The 20,107-nt window shown below is 50.3% G+C and overlaps 1 protein-coding gene across 3 annotated transcripts in view; it reads right to left on the reverse strand.

The window, feature by feature from the left end:
- Positions 1-3,616: 3,616 nt before the first annotated feature.
- CSNK2A2 (casein kinase 2 alpha 2) overlaps positions 3,617-20,107 on the reverse strand; it is a 28,008-nt gene continuing 11,517 nt past the window's right edge. The window contains exons 3-12 of one of the 3 annotated variants that reach the window (XM_035543504.2): positions 20,001-20,102; positions 19,049-19,099; positions 12,812-12,871; positions 10,537-10,620; positions 9,291-9,401; positions 8,974-9,075; positions 8,470-8,570; positions 7,632-7,780; positions 7,336-7,429; positions 3,617-4,051 (exon numbers count right to left, since the gene is read on the reverse strand). In XM_035543504.2, coding sequence (XP_035399397.1) covers positions 7,353-7,429; positions 7,632-7,780; positions 8,470-8,570; positions 8,974-9,075; positions 9,291-9,401; positions 10,537-10,620; positions 12,812-12,871; positions 19,049-19,099; positions 20,001-20,102 — 837 coding nt within the window. In that variant the 3' untranslated portion in view covers positions 3,617-4,051; positions 7,336-7,352. Of the gene's footprint in view, positions 4,052-5,901; positions 7,430-7,631; positions 7,781-8,469; positions 8,571-8,973; positions 9,076-9,290; positions 9,402-10,536; positions 10,621-12,811; positions 12,872-19,048; positions 19,100-20,000; positions 20,103-20,107 lie in introns of those variants that run through there. The other 2 variants (XM_035543503.2, XM_035543505.2) reach the window with 2 other exon arrangements.

Here is a 20,107-nt window from a genome sequence, read left to right on the forward strand (position 1 = left end):
GAGGCTGATGTACAACTTTACTGTTGTGAAAATGCTTTCACATATAGACAGAGCCTTGCACAACTGAAGGGGCTTAACAGGGACAGCTTGAGCTAGAAATTACATTTTTAAACAGAACTGTATTACATTTCTACCTGCTGAAATAATGGCTATAGCGTCTACCTGCAATGCACAGACACTAAATAGCATAAAATTTATCATCCCGCATCAGTTTGATAGCTGTGCTGTTTAACTCCAGGGCCATGGATAGCTGTTGTTGCTAAGAAATACCTCCTTCAAATCCCACTGGTGATCACATCTTTTGCCAGTTGTGCTTGTCTCTCCCTTGGGCCACAAATGCTCTGACTGTGTCAAATGTACGGTCCCTTGTAGCACCTGGGATAGCAGTGCTTTCTCCTCCGTTTACAATTCCACACTATCAGGCTGTTAATTCTTACACAAACAAGTAGAGCACATAAAAGCAAGGCATGATTTAGAAATTATCAGCTATACCTTGTCAATGGTTTGGAGTACACTGTATACTGCATGATTAAATAACTTGTTCCCTTAATTAGATGGTAAGAGACAACTGGGACAAATATCCAGCTGTCATTCCTGAACAGCCTGCTCATTCACATGCTCTCCACTTACCATTTTAATGTCGTGCTTTGCTGCAAGGGATGTACATGGAATATGTTGCAGTTTCAAATTGTCTCTATTTCTAAGTAAATTCTAAAGAAAAATAATACCTGTCGTCTCTCCTCCTTCCTTAGGGCATGCGCAGGCTGAAGGAGAGGGCAGAAACAAAGATGGCATGTTAGCATAATGGGAAGTCAACACAAATTAACAGCCAAGGCCGGCATTCAGAAAGAGGTCTCTGGGAGATGTATTTTGACAGGCCTTGCACGCTGATGTTATCCACCTGGAAGATCACTAGCAAGGTGCTGACATTCCTTCCTGCCCCATTCCTCATTCCCAGGGTGTAGAGGAACTGAATTTTGGGGAGTACACAGAGGAAAAGGCCCCTTTTAAGAGAACAATCTGGTCCAAGAAGTGAGCAGCTCCAAAAATAGCTGTCCACTAAAGCATTTCCTGCCCTTCAGAGTTCCCAGCCATCTAATGCCTTCAGAGGAATAAGATCTTCAGGAAACTCCTGAAATGTTTCTCCTCTGAAGTTTCACATGGCTGGATGCAGTTACTGGAGCCAAACATAGCAGCTCTCTCTAGTATCAGCAAGCCTGTGCTTGCCTTGGGGCACACGCTCTGGGTTCATGGCCTGGGAAATCCTAACCAAGACCAATGCCCTCTCAGCATAAGCCATCGCTGGAGAGCAGAGCAATTCGTTAGTGCTGCATGTCCCAGTGGGCCAGCTGAAAGGATAGTGCTCAGACTGTAAATCCAGAACCAAATTCAGTCAGTACCTCTGTGAGCCAAAAGCCTTCACTGCATAGCAAAACAAGAGCAAAGCAATGACTTCTGCAAGGACTATGGGACCTTGGAATCTGCCCAGATGACTCCAGCCATCTCCCCCAGCTTGGATTTTCCTCTGGGACTGGGACTGGGTGAAAGGCTGCTGTAATGAGGAAACCAAAAAGGGAATTAGGAAGGAAATGCACAGTCACAACACACGGGAAGGCAAGGTGTGTAAGCAGCTTTGGATGCTGAAGGAACCTGGATGAAGGCTGTTGAAGACTGGGCCTCATGCTGGCTGAACTATGAACACTGTAGGAGGAAACAGAGGAAACTCGGCTGCTGATAAGCAAGGGATCAGAAAAGAAAAGCGGCGTGGAGAGGCAGTGTGTGCGGAAGGCAGTGCCAGCACGAGCACTTTGTCAGAGAAAGTCAAGGAAGTGGGACATGCCCCCATGGTGGCATTGCAAGGTGCAAGAATGAACAAAACCTTTCTGACTCTGGAGAAACTGAAGACAAAAAATGAGCTGGCAAATAAGAGTTTATTTTTGACAAACAACAAGAATAAAAAAGGAAAATGCTAGTCACTAAGAGCATCCTTTGGAGACCAACTGGTCTCATCAAGGCCAACTCCTGGCTCCACACAGGACCACCACCATTCTGCAGGGACCGTGGCTCAGTGGGAGCTTGTGGTGATCCTCCTCCCTAACACATGTAGACCTCAGACAGACACTGCAATGGGCTGTTCCCTGCAGGGACACGCTTTTTTCCAAGGGACATTTTGTCTAGAAGGATACTATAAGAGACAGATCCAAAAGCTTTGCTAAAAATGAAAAAGTCACATCTACTGGCTTCCCTTGGCCAACTTGGTAGGTAACCTCGTCAGAATCTGCAAAGGGAGAGTGCAGCGAAGACGGAGCCAGGCTCTTTTCAGTGGTGCCCAATGCCAGGACACAGAGGCAATGGGAACAAACTGGAACACAAGAGGTTCCTTCTGAACATCAGGAGGCACTTCCGTGCTGTGTGGGTGATAAAGCCCTGGCACAGGTTGCCCAGAAAGGTTGTTGAGTCTCCCTCCTTGGAGATCTTCAAAAACTGCCTGGAGATGGCCCTGGGTAGCCTGCTCTAGGTGTCCCTGCTTGAACAGAGGGGTTGGACCAGATGACCTCCAGAGGTCCCTTTCAACCTTAACTATTCTGTGATTCTGTAAAAGTAAATTAAGTTAATTATGTAGATCAGCACAGCCCTTCACTACCTTGCGTATGAGGGCTATCACTAGGAACTGACTTGTCAAGGGATCAAGGAACTGACTTGAACTTACCTGTACTGTTTACATTAAGGTTACCTACCACATACCATCAAGTACACATCCATGTCTGACTCCATGCCAGCACACGTCCAAATGTGATACAATGAGAAAAGTGGTGGCAAATTTCCACAGCTACTCACAGGCTTCATGCAAAGACCAGCTCCTGTATTTCCACCTCAGCTGCTGCACAGGGACAGCGCAGAGCAGCACTGTGTGCTCTTGTGCCAGCAGGACCCATGGTTCACCTTACCCAAACTCCCCTCCTGGGACCCTGGATCTGACCTTCATACAGAGCCTTGTCTTAGAGGTCTCTTCAGTCTGGGAACCTTCAGTTACTGGGGCACAGAGGAAAAAACACACAGGGAGTGAAGGAGTGGGGCAAGGCAAGAGAAATGACCACGTATAGAGTCCAGTCAGAAGGATTAGACAAGAGTTTCAAGTAGTTCAGAGTTCAAGTTAACATCCAGCCCTCAACACCGGCTTAGAAGTGAAGGCTGCCTGCTGTGGCAGTGCTGAGGGGGAGGAGGAGGAGGAGAGTCTCAGCCCAGGACAGAGGAAGAGAAGGGAGCTCCTGGAGTGCTGAGACAGCCATGAACTAGCCCCATGGGTTGGAAGAAGTGGGTACCAGCATCAGAACCCAGTCTGCCATCCAGACAGGCACCTCCAGAAGAGCATGGGGGTCTAAGAAGGAATGCTCCTAAAGGTGTCAAGTGGCCCCTTTTGCCTCTGCTCTCGGAGACTCTGTACTACCAGCTGCTCATGCTCTCCTTGCTGAGCCCACCCTGGCAGTCCACAGGGAAAGGCTTTTGCTGCAGGCATCCTTCAGCACAGCTGGTCCTGCTCCACAGGGAGTCCTAGGGGGCCAGTCCTGCCCCACAGGGCTCCCTCCTCACTGAATACTCCTCATATGCTTCTTTTAAAACTTTTATTCAACAATATAGAATTCTTTCAATTATAATATAGAACTGTCCATCACGATGATACATCCCCTGCCACCCCAAGACCTTGGCAGAGCCTGGGGCAAGCTGGCTAACCACAGTCCGTCAGAGGCTGGGAAGGGGAACAGCCTGGAGAGTGGAGGTGGAGGAAGGAACGACTAACCAACAACCACTTTGCACAACCTTCACATTTCCATGCTTTCTGGGTCAGGAGGAGATCAACAGGGAACCAAAGGCAGAAGAACCTTTTACGCTTGGACAGAAGGGCTGTGTTCATAAGAAGGTGAGTGCCATCCAGCCAGGCACGCTGCCCCACTCAGCCCTGCCCGGGCTGCAGTCTGCCCGCCGTCACTCTACGCGCGCCGGTAACGGTTCTCATTCTGCTTATGGAAAATTGGGAGCAACAGCACCGGACCTGGGGAGAGACAGGAGGAGGGAAGTGAGTGTTGCAGGATGCTACCTGCACAACAAAAAGCTCCTCTGGCCCTGGTGGCGAGGAGATGGGCAGGTGCACTGCCCCACGTCATGCCGTGCCACACCACTCCCAGCCAGGCCCAGCCATCCGATCCACTGACCCCCAGGACATGGGGACAGCAGGGACCTCAGCCTGCTTTAGAACAGGCGGCAGGGTGAGCAGGGAAGGCAGGGCTGAGCAAGGCAAGGGAGAGCTGCAGTCCAGCAAAGCAGTGCTTTCACAGGCAGCCAGACACAAGTTCATTTTTTTTTTCTCTCCCCAACCTCCTGCAGTGTCTCCCTCTGCTGCCTCAAACACCTCTAGCCCTGCCAAGGGCCTCCATTGTGTAACACCACTGCAAGAGGCACCACCTCTGCCAGAAACCTAGGGCCATGCCAGCTGAAAGGCCAGGACACACCAGGGCTCTCCTGCACAGTGTGGCAGCAGTAGCCAGATGCAGGAGAAAGGGTACAAGGCTCTGTGTTCCCCAGACTCCTCTCTTCCTAGGGAGGAGACATCAACTCCTCCAGCTCCTGGCTGTCCCTACAGGCAGGACCACACTCTGGTAAGATCCAGAGGAAAGAAGAGCTGATGAGCACAGAGGAACCAGCCTGAGCTGCAGCCAAGTGTACGCACCATCACAGGAGTGGTAGTCGGGAGGCTCCATAGGCTGCAACCGCTTATTTCCCTCTGGAGGAACGGGTCACAGCTTTTCATGCCCTAAAGCCAGTGTAGGGACATGGGGAGATTCAGGGCAGGTTGTTGTTGCCTCTCTGGTCAATGCAACCAGGGAAAGACATCTATCTGTTTCAGACCCCCTGCTAGGGAGGGCATCTCTTTTCCTCTGGTTGAATGTTCCCAGAACGCATTTCTGTCCATAGTTCGGAGGGACAGAATTGCTGCTTCCTGAAGCATCACCTTGAAACTTCTCCATCAGGTTTGGACACTGCCAAGCATCATATGTAACCATTAACATCTTTCACCTATGGAACTTCCTCCAAGGAACTGTCTTCTTCTTCATGCCTCTTCTGCCTCGGCCAACACCTGAGAGCTAGAAGACAGGCAACTTTGGAGCACAGCAGCTTGGGTAGACTATGAGAAATGTTCACTCCTGACTTCCAATTCAATACTTGTTTAAAAGCAGTTCTGAAACCAATGTTAAAATCCCCAAACCGCCCCTACTGGTGCTAGCAGAGCTTAAGAACCTCAGAGACCTCAATGTCTCTCAGGTCAGGCAGCCCGGAGGCAGGGCAGAGGGAAGGTCAGAGGGCTGGGAACACTTGCTGAAGTCTTAAGCAGCATCTGCAGGAGAGTTCAGGTTAGTGAGGGCCCTGCAGCGTGGCGGCATCACCAACGTCAGACAGCTCCTCAGCCTGGCCACCGATAATGGAGCTCATGCGCTTGTCACTTCCTGGGGTAGGAGCACACCTTTAGAGAAAGACATCCACCTGGGCTGCGAGGAGATAAGCATGTGGGTACACGCCTGGAGAGTCCACGGCTTCCAGCCACACATCAGTGACTTCTCTGACCAGACATATTACATGTCTGTGACAGACAGTCTGAGACCAGCACCTGGGCACTGGCTGTTCGAGTCCCATGTACCACAAGCACTGACTCCCACGATGCACCGACAGCTCACGCCTCCCCTGCAGCCCCACAGAGGACAGCGAAACTCTCAGGGCTGATGGCATGAAAGACTGCAACCAATAACTAAAGAGATCCCAAAATATTCAGAAGAGGCAGGGTAGAAAAGCCAACCCGAACTCTTTCTCTTTCTGGCTATCCCACAGATTTGAGACAGCAGACATTCAGACGTATAGATATTTATTGGTTTCAGTGAATTATACAAATGGATTGACCTGCTATCGATGCCAATAGAACTTTATTGGAATATGGAATGTAAACAGATGTTTCAAATAGAAACATTGCAACCTTATAAAAAATTAACTATTTCGACAATGCCGCAGAAGGAAATTCTGTGTTTAGGTGCTGGTGGGAAAACACTATCTCCAGCTTCTAGGTTTGAGCATCACCAGAACCACTTGATGAAATTACACACAGAACAAGTAGAGGAGGCAACTGTGAATCGTGGGGCTATAAAGCCATCGAGGGATCTGATGAAAGAACCCGCAAGACGAACCCCCCACCCCCCGCAACAGAATCGGCACCCCAGAATTCAACAAGTGGCTGACTTTGTTAAAACACTATGTGGGATCCCAAGTCCCGGACCAGGAGCTGCACAGCCCTCTCCCCCAACAGACCACGCCGCTGTCTGCTGATCCTTCCCCTCCCCGTGCTCTCCTCCCAGGCCTCCATTCTGCTTCTCTGTCCTGCAGTGCCGGATTGAACCATGCCAGAGCTGTGCTCTGGCACAAGTCTGCATCTGGCATGAATTCTCATGGGAGCCACGTCATGAGGTACACGTGGTTGCACACCTATCACAAGAAGTCTTGGGAGTTCTGACTTTCCTGAGCTCAGTGGGAAAGTCTGGATAATCCCTCCCCTCTTCTGTCACAAAAGCAGCCCTCACATTCACAAGTTTCCAAAGCAGGTCTATTAGTTTCTTTTCAGAGTGAGCCTTTGTCAAACACACCTGGAGGGGGGATCTCACCTCTCCCCAGCAACTCAGCTCAGTGCCTTAGTTTTAATGTTCCAGACAATCCTGAGATGCTGCTGGGTTTGTGGGTTGTTATTTTTTTTTGTTAAACCTCCCCTCTCCCCGTAACTCCCTGGCATTTGCAATTAAAACTGGAATTTAAGGGCCAAATTCAAGCCCAGAGTGAGCAGTAGGACTTGGACCTCAAAGCAGAGTTGCACCTGCTGACCCCCAGCCTGAATTTGGTTCACCCAGAGTCTACAAGTCAGAAAGGCATGTTTAGAAAGAGGCATGCTAAGGGCTGATGGTGGAATGGCCGATTTGTCCCCACCAGCACGGTGGGAAAGACTGGACTGAGAAGGAAGAGAAGGATCCATAGAGATGTGAACCAGAATCAGTCATGTTGAGCCCTGGGGATATCACTACATGTTTAACTCTTGCAAGACCATTTGCCCAGGGCTTTGGTACCACAGGGTTAGAGTTACATTAACCACAACCACCAGAGAGGAACTGAGGTTTATGACCCCCCCCCCCCCAGGTTAGATTTCTGCCGAGTATAAAGGGGAGGGAAAGGGGGGGGGTCCTTGGTTCATTTCCCTTCACTGTGTGACCGAAGGTTTTGCTTTTATTTGTAAACATCTTGAATTACCCGTCGTTTTCCAGTCTTCATCGTGCTGTTGTCAGGCCACTGGAGAGCACAGCGTTTTCTGAACTGGGCTGGGACTGCTCCTTCACCACTGGATCTGCAGGAGACACAGACCAGGCAGGAAGAGGAAACAGCATTTAATAAAGCGGAAGCTCCACCCTGGCAAACCCTTCCAGAGAAACCGCCTTTAAAACCCCACAGACCTGCCAAGGCTTTTGCTGCGTGGGGAGCCGAAACTTCCTCCCCAACACAAGACCCTCTCTCCAGCCCAGCTGGCCCCAGCTTCTCCGCAGACTCACAGAAATAGGGGTGTTCCATCGCCTCCTTGGCAGTCAGCCTCTGTTGATGGTCGTATCGCAGGAGCTTGTCCAGGAGGTCTAGGACTTCAGGGCTGACCAGGTGTCTGTTCTCACTGTGGATGAAGTTCTCCCAGCGCTTCCGGGAATGCCTGCAAAGGGACCTGTTGTCACTGCCCAGCTCTGACCAGCACAGCAGTACTGAGAGCTCCCAGGGAAATCCCTCTCCACTTCTGGGAAGAAATAGCTGCAACAGACACTGCCTTCAGCGCTCCCTTGCACAAGCTACCACTCAGCACTTGCCAAAGGGAGAAAGCCCTCTCATTTAGGCACAGAACTGTGTAGATGTCCAACATCTGGGAAACAGTAAGCTGGGAAGGGTGCAATATTGCAGTATCTTCTGTCTACAGAGACTACACACCAACATACAGCAGGCAGGGTGACACCCTTGGGACCAGAAGTGCGCTGGCTTGCCAGCCTGCCTCACACAGGCTGTCTTCACTATCCCATCTACCTCTAGTCCTTTGAGAAACCTCAGCTGGGAGATTTTGAACCCCTCAGCCCACACTCAACTCCAGTGTTTACATCTCCATTTCTAGGATGTCAACAAACAAGAAAGGGAAGAAGCATGGGAAAACTCGTGGATCAGGGGAGAGGCAAAAGGAAAGAGCCTGTATTTCAACGACCTGCTGGGAGGCCTGAAAGCAACACTGGGATCCAGAAGATCAAAGCAGACCTTGGCTGAGAGTCCTTCAGAGGATGGACATTCAGTTCATCGCCCTCTCTGTTTTATGACGTTAAAAAAAAAAAAAAAAAAGATGCATTTTACTTCTCCACTTACTGGCCCAGGATATCATTGAAGTGCGGGTCCAGTTCTATGTGGTACTTCTTGAGATACCCATACAGTTCATCTGTGCCCAGGACCTTTGCGATGCGAACCAGCTGGAACAAAAGGCAAGTTGAAAGAGAGCAGAAGAGCAGGCGTGGAAGAAGGAGCAGATTCTGCTGGAGCAGTTACTATTGAACCTGTGGCTCCTTTCTGGTTTGATGTCTACAGACAGGACTGGGTACTGTCTTACAGGGGAGAGCTGCCCAAATGCAAGAGCTCTTCTTCTGGAAACTTCCCAGAAGGAAGGAATATCTCCCTTGAACCTCATTTTTGCAACGTGCGCATGAAACAATCTCCTACACAAGGCAGTCATGTGTAAGCCCAGACGGCTCAACTAAGCACATAGCAACATCCTCCCACCCTGGTGGTCCCATCCCCAGAACCTCCCCACCATACACATGCAGATGAACTGGTGACACCCGTCTCACTAGATAAGCCAGGTATCAAAGTCCTTACCTGGTCATAATTGTCCTGTCCATGGAAGAAAGGCTCCTTTCGGAAGATCATGCTTGCCAGCATACAGCCTAAACTCCACATGTCTAAACTGTAGTCATACATCTGAGGGGAAAAGGGAGAGGCCATCAGAAAAGAAAGGTATGCTCACCTTGGCATGATTCCCCAAGAGCAGCAGACAACCTCAGCCTTTTCACTTCACAGCAAGCCTCTTTCCAATCCTGGCAATGCCCTGACAGGCAAAACCAGACAACCCAAAGGTGGCTGAAGTGCAACCACAAACAGTATCACCAGTTTGCAAGGAGGAGGCAGACTCTTACTTGGTAGTCCACAAGGAGCTCCGGTCCTTTGAAGTACCTAGAGGCCACGCGGACATTGTATTCCTGAGCTGGATGGTAGAATTCTGCCAGACCCCAGTCTATGAGCCGCAGCTGAACATGCGATAAAGAGACATAGAGTCAGGAGCCTCAGCATGAGCAAGCTAGGCAAAGTCACGTCTGCCAAAGCCTCTCAGTCCCATGAAGCAAACATGTAGGCCAGGAAGCAGGGAGGTGCTCTGAGGACACGAGATGCTCTCGGCAGTGCTCTTCCTTCCCCTTGTCACCATGCTGTGCTGGCAGAGCAGACTCCAGCTTAGTGAGCTTCTCTGCCTCCCAGCTCCAAAAAGACCATCACTGCTGGGTGACTGGCTCCTTACAAGTGCCATCAGCCACAGCGGGCATAACGGTGCGTACTAGGGAACAGGCAAATACCAGCTATTTTATCCTGCTGTTTAGAGGGGCTGGGCCAAAGGCAGTGTCAGTTTTAACTGGGGGCTGGGAGCAGGAAAGGAGGCAGGAGACAGCCCACCACATCTTGCAAGGCAGACTGTCTCTTCTGTGGCCGCAGGGATGAAGGACCAGCCGTGTTACTGAAGGTAACTACTGAAGGTAGTAAGAGCTTCCCCCTTATAAATGCTGCCTTGCCTGTACAGCCGCTGCTGATTCACACGGAGGGACCTGTGGAGCAGTAACTCATTTGCTGCTGCAAATCCCAGGTCCCTTAGGAGGCAGGTACACGCATCACCCCAAGAGGTTCAAGTACCACAACAGGGAGGGCAGGCTCCCTTTGCTGCCCATTTCCATGGTAGTAAGCTTGGTGCAAACATTTCCTTTGATCTAACCAGCATGTCCCAAAAGAGAGGAAGCCACTGCAGGGGAGGCAGGCTGTACTACAGAAGGAGCTTATGCTCACTGGGTGAGATTATCCATGTGTATTTCAAACAAGGCTGCACATCTCCTGCCTAAGGTCTCTGCACCGCACCACCACCACACCTCCCCAGGTGGAGACTAACAGCAGATCTGTTCTCCTCAGCAAAGACATCCAGCGTGGTTGACTGGGGAGGAGAGCAACCTCCAAGCCAGGGACTCTCACTGTGGCGCTCCTCTGATGTGGATGCAAGTGGAGGGGAGCAGACAGAGAAAGGTTGAAGGGGTAAGTACAGCTGCCCTGGCTCTGGGTACAGAGATGGCAGAGTTTCAAGCTTCCCTGGAAAAACCCTGCTTGTAAGCCCTGGTGCCATCGTACCTTTTTCTGTTGGTGGTCTATCATGACGTTGTGGGGTTTGACATCCCTGTGCATGATCCCCATGCTATGACAGTAATCCAGGGCCTGGCAGACATACACATATGTTAGACATCACTGTAACCACAGCACAGCATTAACAATATAACAGACAATTCTCAGCTAGCAGCAAGAGTGCCCTGTCCACGAGGAAGTGCTGCAGCCCTGGCACAAGGAACTAGCATTTTCAGCTCTTACTCTGCACGTGGCAAGCTGGCAACAAGATGGTATTGATCTCCTGTCCTACAGCAGACACAGGTCCTGGACCTGTGTTCCTTGTAGGGTTTTGGGAGAACGCGATACAGAGAGGTGTCCCACCTGGAAGCAGGCCCAGTGCTCCAACCTGGGCAGCCTCACACTTCCTGGGTCACAAAAGAAGAGCTTTTCTCCCCAAAAGGGGACAACTCATATGCATATACAGTCTTATGGCCTTCCAGTGAAGGCTTTCATCGGTGTTCCAAAACACACTTAAGCTAGAAAGTCATGTCTGCTCATTTAAGCCAAAGCTGTGCTTACAAAAGGCAGGTGATAGCACGCAAGGAAGAGTGACGCTGCTTCAAGCCTGGAGGCAGGAACCCGCAGAAGCTCTTCAGCTCTGTGACCTTGCACCACTCACTCCCCCCATGCAGCTGTTCCCTTGAGCAAGGAGGTGAGAGTGTTTTCTCAGCTTCAAGGGGAAGGGAGACCCATCCATCAACATCTAGCAGATGCACCGAGACCTCCAGTGGCACAGAAGGAGGGCACAGTCTGCAGTCATTCAATATGCAAGACATCAGTGCCAGGCAAGTAACATTGCCCTTGGGTCCCTGCTGCAGCGGGAAGCACAGGAGGCAACAGCTTCTATCACAGCAAGGCTGCAGGGAATGATCCCTGCAATGTCACAGGGACTCACAACCAACAGCAGAGTTACAGCAAATGGTGGTCATGCAATCTGCAGTACTGGAGATCTTTAACAGGTTGGGCAAACTGCTTCCAGAGATGAAGCAGTTTGGTATCTTGCTTGTCCCAAGGCTGGATCATCTAATCCTTATCAACCCTTCCAACCTAATCCTGATGAACTTGGGCTCCCCCCAGCCTTCAGCAGGAAGGGCTTTCCCTTGCAGAAAGGTGGAGCAAGCTTGGGGGTGCAGAGAAGAAAACCTGCCTTGTGATCACTAGATCTCTTTCAGGTCATCTCCTGCAGTCACCAAGTCCTGAAGCACAAAGGGCTTTCCTCATCTATCCCACTCATCTCCAGGGGCAGTGAAGCTGCAAAGTGCCAGCCAAGGAGTCCCAAGACCCTGCTGAGACCTGATACGGACAAGCTGCTGCTCCAGCAGGTCAGCACAGCACAGCACAGCCCTGGGATTAGCTGAAACATACCAGCCTAACATATCTCCCTAATGCCCTGCTGCCTCCCAGGTCCTGTAGCCAGCCACTGCAGAGAGGCTGTGCAGCACATCACGCCGATCTGCCATGGGGCTCTGTGAGCACTTCCACGGGGAGGTGCAGGTCAGGTAAGAGGAGGTATTTAGGGCACTCCTCATCCTTCTGCAAAGAGACAGCGATGGCTTTGGCCAGCAGGTTTCAAACGAAAATACCGGTGTTACAGCAATGCCAGCATGACCAGAAACCTCATTCCCAAGACCACATTCAGTGCCTGCAGGGCACTGACCTTGCCAATGTGTTCTTCAAATGCTCCACATCCCTTACCCTGAGACACAGGGTCATGGAAGACCAAGTGGGCAGAAGCCACCTTCTGGGGCCACCTTCTGGGGCTGCATTTAAATACTGCAGCAGAAGAAAGCCTGGAGCAGGCAATACCTCTATTCTGGTCTCTCTCCGGTTCTAAAGAGTCCCCAGTTCCTCATCCCTGCAAATGCCTCTCAGTGCTTGTACTGGGTCTGGCTGAAAAGGAGTGGATTGTCCTCACAGCAGCCTGCTCGGTGCTAGAGACACAGGGAGACAAAGCACAGCCCTACCCGGCCGCTAGCAAACACAAACACTTTACGGGGAAGGCACAGGCCCCAGGGAATCAGATTGTTCGGAGGTGACTGACGGTCCCCAGTTTGGCTATAATGCCTGACAGCAACATGCCAGGCAATCAGATCATTTCCTAAGCCTTCTCTGGTTATGAAACATGGATTCTGCATTGGATACGAGAGAAGTAACTGCTTAATAGCACTACCCCAGGAACCCAGCTACTGCCTCTCTCATTCCTAGCCTCCACGTCCAGACTGCCATATGCAATGCCACTCACCTTCAGCAGCTCATACATATAAAACCGAATATCAAAGTCTGTCAGGATCTGGTACAGTTGCTGAAATAGATTTGGGGAGGGAGAAAAAAAAGAGAAACAAAAATAAATACTCCAGATTTGGATTAGTTTCATTTCCTGCACCCCACCTGCCACCAAGCATCAATAACCCTACTCCAGGTCCCCCTGTGAACATTGTCACTCCTAAGGGCTGCCCTGGGTTCAGATCTGCCAGGGCTATGCACTAGGAAATCCAGAAAGGAAGCAAGAGCTCCTGTGAAAAGCCACTGGGATCATTCAGACCTGTCATGACTTTTTTCCAGCAGCAGACAGTCAAGCTGTCTGTCCAGGGAGGAGACAGCAAGGCCTTCAGAACACGCTGCAGCTGGCACAGATGATCCTGTTCACACGCAATGTCATCATGATGACTTGACATCAGTAACATTCAGAGCAGGCAGACAGGGAACACATGGGCAAGCCTTCCAAGTGCTCAGAGTGGGGCGGGGAGAGGAAAATATTAACCTAACGCAGCACAGGGCTGGGAAGCATGAGGGGTAGAGGGCCTCGGAGCAGAGGAGGCTCCCCTCCCTCCCAAAACAAAGGGGAATGCAACTCAACAGCACAGAAAAGCTTGTGGGAGCAAGTAGAGCACAGCACAGTCTCAATGAAGTGCTTGTTGCCAGCACACATTCACCACCCTCCTCTCTTCTGCGTCCTTCTGCTGCCCTCATTACTACTGGGGAAGTGACAAAGATCCAGGCTGCACTTCAAACTCGACCATACCACCAGCACAGTCACTAAAAACCTTATCCTGCTGCTCCCATGCCAGGTCACGACTATCCCAATATTTGCCTTTTGCTCTGTATCCGACATCGGCAGCTGTGCCAGCTTGGCACCATCGGGCCGTGCTGTCGTCCAGCAAAAGCAAGGTGAGACACCAGGGCAGCGAGAGGCGAGCTGGGCCAGGAAGGACATGCATGAGACACCCACAGCAGGACCAGACCCCTCTGTCCTTTCTAACAAATAAGGATCATCTCACAGCCCAGTTAAACCACCGGTTGCATCAGCATTGGGGTCGACTGCTCATCAAGGGCACCGCTGGCATCTCCGGGAAAAATACCATAGCAAGGGATTGAAATTCACATTCCAGGAAAGAAGTTCTGGCCCTGGATCCTCTCCAGACCCAAGGCGAGATCCTCTTAGATCGTCATGATCCTGCCATGCTTAAAGGTTAGATCCAAACAGTCCCACCACCCCCAGTACAGCTCTGAGAAGTCATTTGGTAACATACAAGTGTCACTTACACATGAAGAGCTTAAATGGCCTCCAGGATGCAAGCTGTGTTTTATTCTCATGAGCTGGGATAATCCTAACGCTTTGGAGCAACCCAGTCAAGCAGACAAGCGAGCAGGGAGCAAAACCAACACAGCCACAAGCTACAGCAGGGACAGATTTCCTGACTTGGCTGCACAGGGCTCTGTAATGCATGTCCCAGGGCCAAGCCCTGGCAGCAGAGAACAGCTGAGCCCTTTCAAGAGTTTAATTGGCTTGCTTAAGTAAGAAACACTACAGGCAACAGAGGTGCCTAAAACCCATGTCTTTCTGGGAATCATCACCCTGCTCAACCTCGCCTGGCAAGATCAATGCATCTGGGGAAGGCTGCTGTGGGCAGCCTCCCTCTTCACACAACCCAAAGGCTGGGTCTCCTTTTCCCTGTATCCTGGTTCTTCTGCCCCTTGCTGCCTGTGTGGGCGGGGAAGGGATAGGGAAGAGGTCAGTGCTGCCTTTCTTCTCAGGACCACAGTGCTGTTGGTTCTCCAACTCACAGCCCAAAGCAGAGGCAGCCATTGAACAAGCAGCTTTCAACAGACATCCCTAGAAGAGCTGCCTGCAAAACCAGCGCCTCTGACCCTCTCGCTGTGCCAAGGCTGGCGGTGCAGCTAGCAGTGCCCAAGCTGCACTTACTTCAGGAAAGCCCCTGCCCGAGCACGCTCAGCCCTGAGAAGGCTTTGACAGCAGGCTCTGAATCCCCTTCGCTCTGCCTCACACAGGAGAGCAGACACTTCTTTCACAGACACATCCCGTGCTCTGCTCTTTCAGCTGGCTCCTCAGAATACAATTATCAGAAACATCACCATGGGTATCACGGCCTCAGACCCTGCTGAGAGATGTGCTCACCCCACTTGCCAGCGCTCAGGATGGCAGGAGGCCTCGAGACCTGGGCTGCTCTGCCTTCTCCACACAGAACACGAGGAAAGGCCGAACGCGCCCTGCGGTAGCCTCCAAACCTCCTCAGCTTTTTGTGATTTTTTTTTTTTTTGTCACAAATGAACTAACCTACCGTAACTAATTCTGTTAGCACCTGAGGAGGCACTGATGTACTTCCCCTCTCCACAATGCTGACAGGAGCTACACGCTTATTCTTCTCTGTTGAGCAAGCAACGTGGCTGGCTATCTGCAGGAAGCAGCATCTGCAAAGCAATGGGGTGGCTCCGAGCAGTGTTCAGAGGAGACAGACACTGCTTGGGAATGCAGGCTTCCAAGGCATCCTGGCTTTGGCAGCAACACAAGGGAAGAGAATCTTTCATATTTCTGCATCTCCTACCCAGGGCAACTATTTTTTATACTAACCTTCGATAAAACACACGCAATTCCTCACAGCAACTGTAATTGACCCAGTGCACGCCAAGTGGAAGGTCTGACTCAAAAGCTCTCTGTCCCCACAACCGGCTGAACATCCTGAAGCAACTTTTCATTGCTTGCCTATTTTTGCCCGTCTCCTCTTCTTCCAGCCACAAGCTTGCTAATGTTTAAGAATGAAATAGCAAACACAACACAGCACTGCTCCTGAAGCCTTGACTCTGCCTCTTTCTTTCCTGAGGAATTTGTCTCTTCAATGCAATGAAGGGCCACGGCCCGCGCAGTGGCAGGTACACTCATCGACTACAAAATATATACGACAGCTCATGCTGGCTGACAGACAGGCGTTTCATTTCAGGTTTGAAACCAATTAGGAAAAGTCCTTTAATTTCACTGATGACTACTGGCTTGACTGCATGGCTCTGTGGCACAGCTATGATTTAAGGCAAATGAACATCGGTAGCTTGAATGCTCACAGATGACAACACAACAGGTCTGAAGAGAAACACTAGCCACATACACAAGCTGCCTTCCTCACACAGCAGGATATACGTTTATTCTAGCTCCAAATACGTTATTCCTGTGACTGCAGAACTGTCAAGTTTAGAAGGGACCTAGCCAGGTAATTTAAGACAACATAAATCAATTCTAGGGAAGTATCACATAAGCCTTCTGTTTACACATCTTACATATTTAAAAATAACCAAACCTGCTGCAATACAATCTTGCACTGATGGCCTAGAATCGTCCGTAGCCATGGTTGAAGCCCCACAGAAGTGCAGCTCCTGCCTGTGCACAGAAAGCTGAGGAAAGCCGTCAGCCATTTCCATGGGCATGCAGTGACAGCTGCCCTTTGAATGGGCACAGGGGTGAAAGAATTAACATTCAAAAGATAAAATAAATTTTTTGAAGGAAAGCGACTGCCAGAAAGGAGACTACTGAAAAGGAGGCATCCAAGCTTGTGAAGAACTATTTCCAACAGGACAGAGAAAAATGTAACCCCGTAAGGCAGTTGGCAACCACCTGCTGTATACAAGCTGCCCTGGGAATTGCCTCAGGAGCCCCTCATGGGCCCTGCCAGTGATTTCTGCGCAAGATGTACGGTACTCATCTGTACTGATGAATCTAGAAGTCAAAGCAGAGACGGGCAGATCACCAGCAGCCACCCCAAAAAGAGAAGCGGTCCCTATCACCAGGCTTAGCTCACATGGTGCTTAACTCCAGCAGAATCTGGCTGCCTGGGGAGACCAGGACTGTAGAGCAGAAGGGACAATAGAAGGACACTGACCCTGGGAGCTTTCTAGCTGCTTCACATGTAGAGATATATATCAAGCCAAGACCTCTAACGCAAGTGGTCTCATCTATTATGTGTGCTTCCTGCTTGGCATCACTTCAGAGCAAGGGAAGACACAGCTTGGGAGCCTCTGTATAGAAGATACCCACAGGCACCTGTGTACAGTAGCAGCTCTGCAATCTGCCAATTAACTGCAGCCCTAAGAGCCTCCCCAAACAGAGGAGCTCATGCAAACGTTGCTTGAATAACCCACATGCCCCATGCATGGCTGGTGAAATTTGGGTTACAAATAAACCCTGAACATGAACAGCATTACTGCACGCCCTGGGGGGCATGCCTGCATTCCCAAGACAAAGTTATTCCTGCCTTGTACCAGTCAGCATCAGGTGAAAGCAGCAATTATTTCATTCTTGGACTTGTACAACTATGAATCCGGACTTCCTCCAGAAGGCAGGCTTTTTCTTAGCAGCCCAGAAATGATCTGCCGCAAAACCATCCAGTTGTTTCTAATGCAACAGCCAGAGATGATGAGCACTGCTACTTCTGCTGAGGACAGATCAATGTTGCTTTAGTGGCTGCAGAAGAGCCTTCGACAGCTCCCAGCAGAGCTGAGTAGGCTGGCCTACCTCATACTCTAAGCCTCGTGTTTTTCAGTCAGAGACCCTGTTGGCCACCAGTCTCAAATTACTGCCTAACACTCTACTTCACAAACACATTTCAGTTTTTGGGTGGTATCCTTGACAAGAAATTTTCCCTCTAAGGACACCAGAGAATGCTGCGATCGTCTTTTGACCAGGATACACAAAGCAACCTCCAGCAAGGCACGCTGCTGCCTTAGCGACCTATTTCATCTCAGGCCATATATTAAAATGTTTTAGAAAGAAAAAAGCTCCAAATATAAAGTTGAAAATTTCCACAATCAGCCTTATTAAGAGTCCCTGGATCACCAGGAGAAGGAAAGGTGTACATTCACAACATACACAGCACTGGAACAGACCAGCTGATGCCAATGAGGCCCAGACACACCACGCCTGCTTTAATTAGCCCTGAAAGGTTACACAGAACTCCTCTCATGGCTGTTTACTTGGAGGTAACACTCTTCTCCCTGCCCAGAGCTGTTAGGGCAGACACTCCTGCAAGTTACTATTATTCTAGCCTCACTAGTAAGTCTCTGCATGAGATTAAATAGCACTAACACCACCGCTGCCAGAATGGCTGCAGTCCTCACTACCCGCTGTGTCCCACCCAGTGGGATTAATCTTGCCAGACAAACTCCGGGGGATGAGAACAACACATGCTGCCTCGCAGCACGCAGGGCTGCAGCGGAGGCGGTCTGTGGGCCAGGTCACGAGGTCAGTCCTCTCCACCAACACCAACCCGGAGTCCTTCTCCAGGCGTTTGGTGTATCTGTTGAAGCTGTATCCCAAAAGGTGCGCATCTACGTAACACTCCTCTACGGACAGGAAGAAAAAAGCACTGTCCTATAATACGAAATGGAAGAGATCCCTGAAAACTGCAGGAAGGGGTGATGCCTGGCTTTCTAATGGTAACTGCTCAATTAATTTTCCACCGCTGACTTAGTAACTTAGGATAAAGATTCACAAGAGGGAAGCAAAGATACCATTAAAATAGGTGTGGTCGCTAATCATCATATAACCCTTTTGCATATCAACTCTCCTCTGCCAGCCGGAAGCATTTCAGCAGCACATGCAGTTGTAGCTGTACTCAGACAGAAGGACCCCAAGCTTTGGAAAGGAGTAATACCACTTGAAGCTCCCCAGAAACCAGAATATGCTGCAGCCTTGGACAAGCAGAAGAGCTCTCAAGACTGCTCAGTCCCTTACTACCAGGTTCACTGGCAGTGAGAAACCTGCTCTCCAGCCTCAGCCACCCCATGGTCCCCAGGTCTGAAGGATTCCAGCACAAATCAGCATCACCTGCTCCATCAACTGGACTGCCATACACAGAACATCATTATTGGGTAATATGGGCTATTAATTTGGGCTGAATAGGTAGCACAACGGTGATTAGTAAATTTAGAGGGAGGTAAGAAGATCTAACCTGTTGGGCTTAACCCTCAAAGTTGGGAGGCCATTCAGCGTGCAAGGTTTTTATTGCTTCTCACTTAGAGCCTACTTAGTAACTTCACAAGATTCTCATTTATGTGGAGGAAGGAAGGTGAAGCTGACATAAGGAACAAACCCAGATTTCTCCCCATAGCTCTTGAGAAGTATCTGACAGCCCAAGAACACAACAATCTTAACAGAAATAGGAGGCCTCCCCCCTCCACACGCAGGCAGACTCACCTTAAAATCTGTGTTATTGATGTATTCAAACACCAAAGCAGGGGTCTTTGACTGAGAGAGAGAAAGAGAGAGAAAGAGAGAGAGTGTCATGGTTTAAAATGCCCTCTTGACCTTTCTTGGCTCCAAGAGACCTGCGAAAGCTTTGGCTTCCTGCTCAGCCCTTACTGCAGAGGGTGGGGCAGGAGCAGAACATCAAGAGAAACACAGCCCCAGTCCATCAAGCAGGGGCAGGGAAGCTCCACTTGCACCCCACACAAAAAGACAACCCGGCGTTTTGGCCAGCACTGCTCCCCCAACTCCACCTATGAGAAAATCTGCTGGGCGAGGGAAAAGGTGTCATCAGGCACTAAAGCCTCGCAGCCCATGGCAGGAAGGTCAGCCAGGACTGCCAACACTACAGCAGTGTCATTTCCTCTCCCTGGATGCCAGCGAGCTGGTAGTCACAGACCTCAATCAGCTGCTGGTCAGAAAAAACTTCCTGGGAACAGGGTAATTCTGGCAGCGCAGACAAAGGATATGACCTCTGGTCACCGGACAGGACAGCAATCAGAAAGATGAGAAGTGCTTTATATCCAATTGCCCTGCAAAATCTTTATGTTCCAGATGCCAGACAGAAGCTGGAAGGCTGCACAGTTTCTGCTTTCTTACAGCAGATTTGGAAGGCTGCAAGACTTCTCCCCCATCAGCCATGGGAAACTCACAGGAGACACAGATGTGTAAAAGACTCTTGGGAACTCGGAGAGGAACATTAACTCATCCGAAGTGACCCATCTCAGGAGACCCTAATGAAGCAGATGCCAGGTGCCCCTGTCAAGCAAAGGCACAGGCACAGCGAACGCCTAATCCCAGCCAAGAGCAGAAGTCACGCCAGCCGTGTCCCAAAGGGTGCCCAGGGCTGTGCCTACAACCAGCAAGGCAAGCCCACCGCACACCGCAACACACCAGTACCTACCACTGGATCCTTGACAGTGTCAATCAGGTTAATGATGTTGGTGCCACCACGCAGATTCTCCAGAATCTTCACCTCTCGTTTTATCTTCTTTTTCTTCACTGGCTTAA

This window comes from Cygnus atratus, chromosome 12 (assembly GCF_013377495.2).
Source record: "Cygnus atratus isolate AKBS03 ecotype Queensland, Australia chromosome 12, CAtr_DNAZoo_HiC_assembly, whole genome shotgun sequence".
In the NCBI taxonomy this organism is placed as follows: domain Eukaryota; kingdom Metazoa; phylum Chordata; class Aves; order Anseriformes; family Anatidae; genus Cygnus; species Cygnus atratus.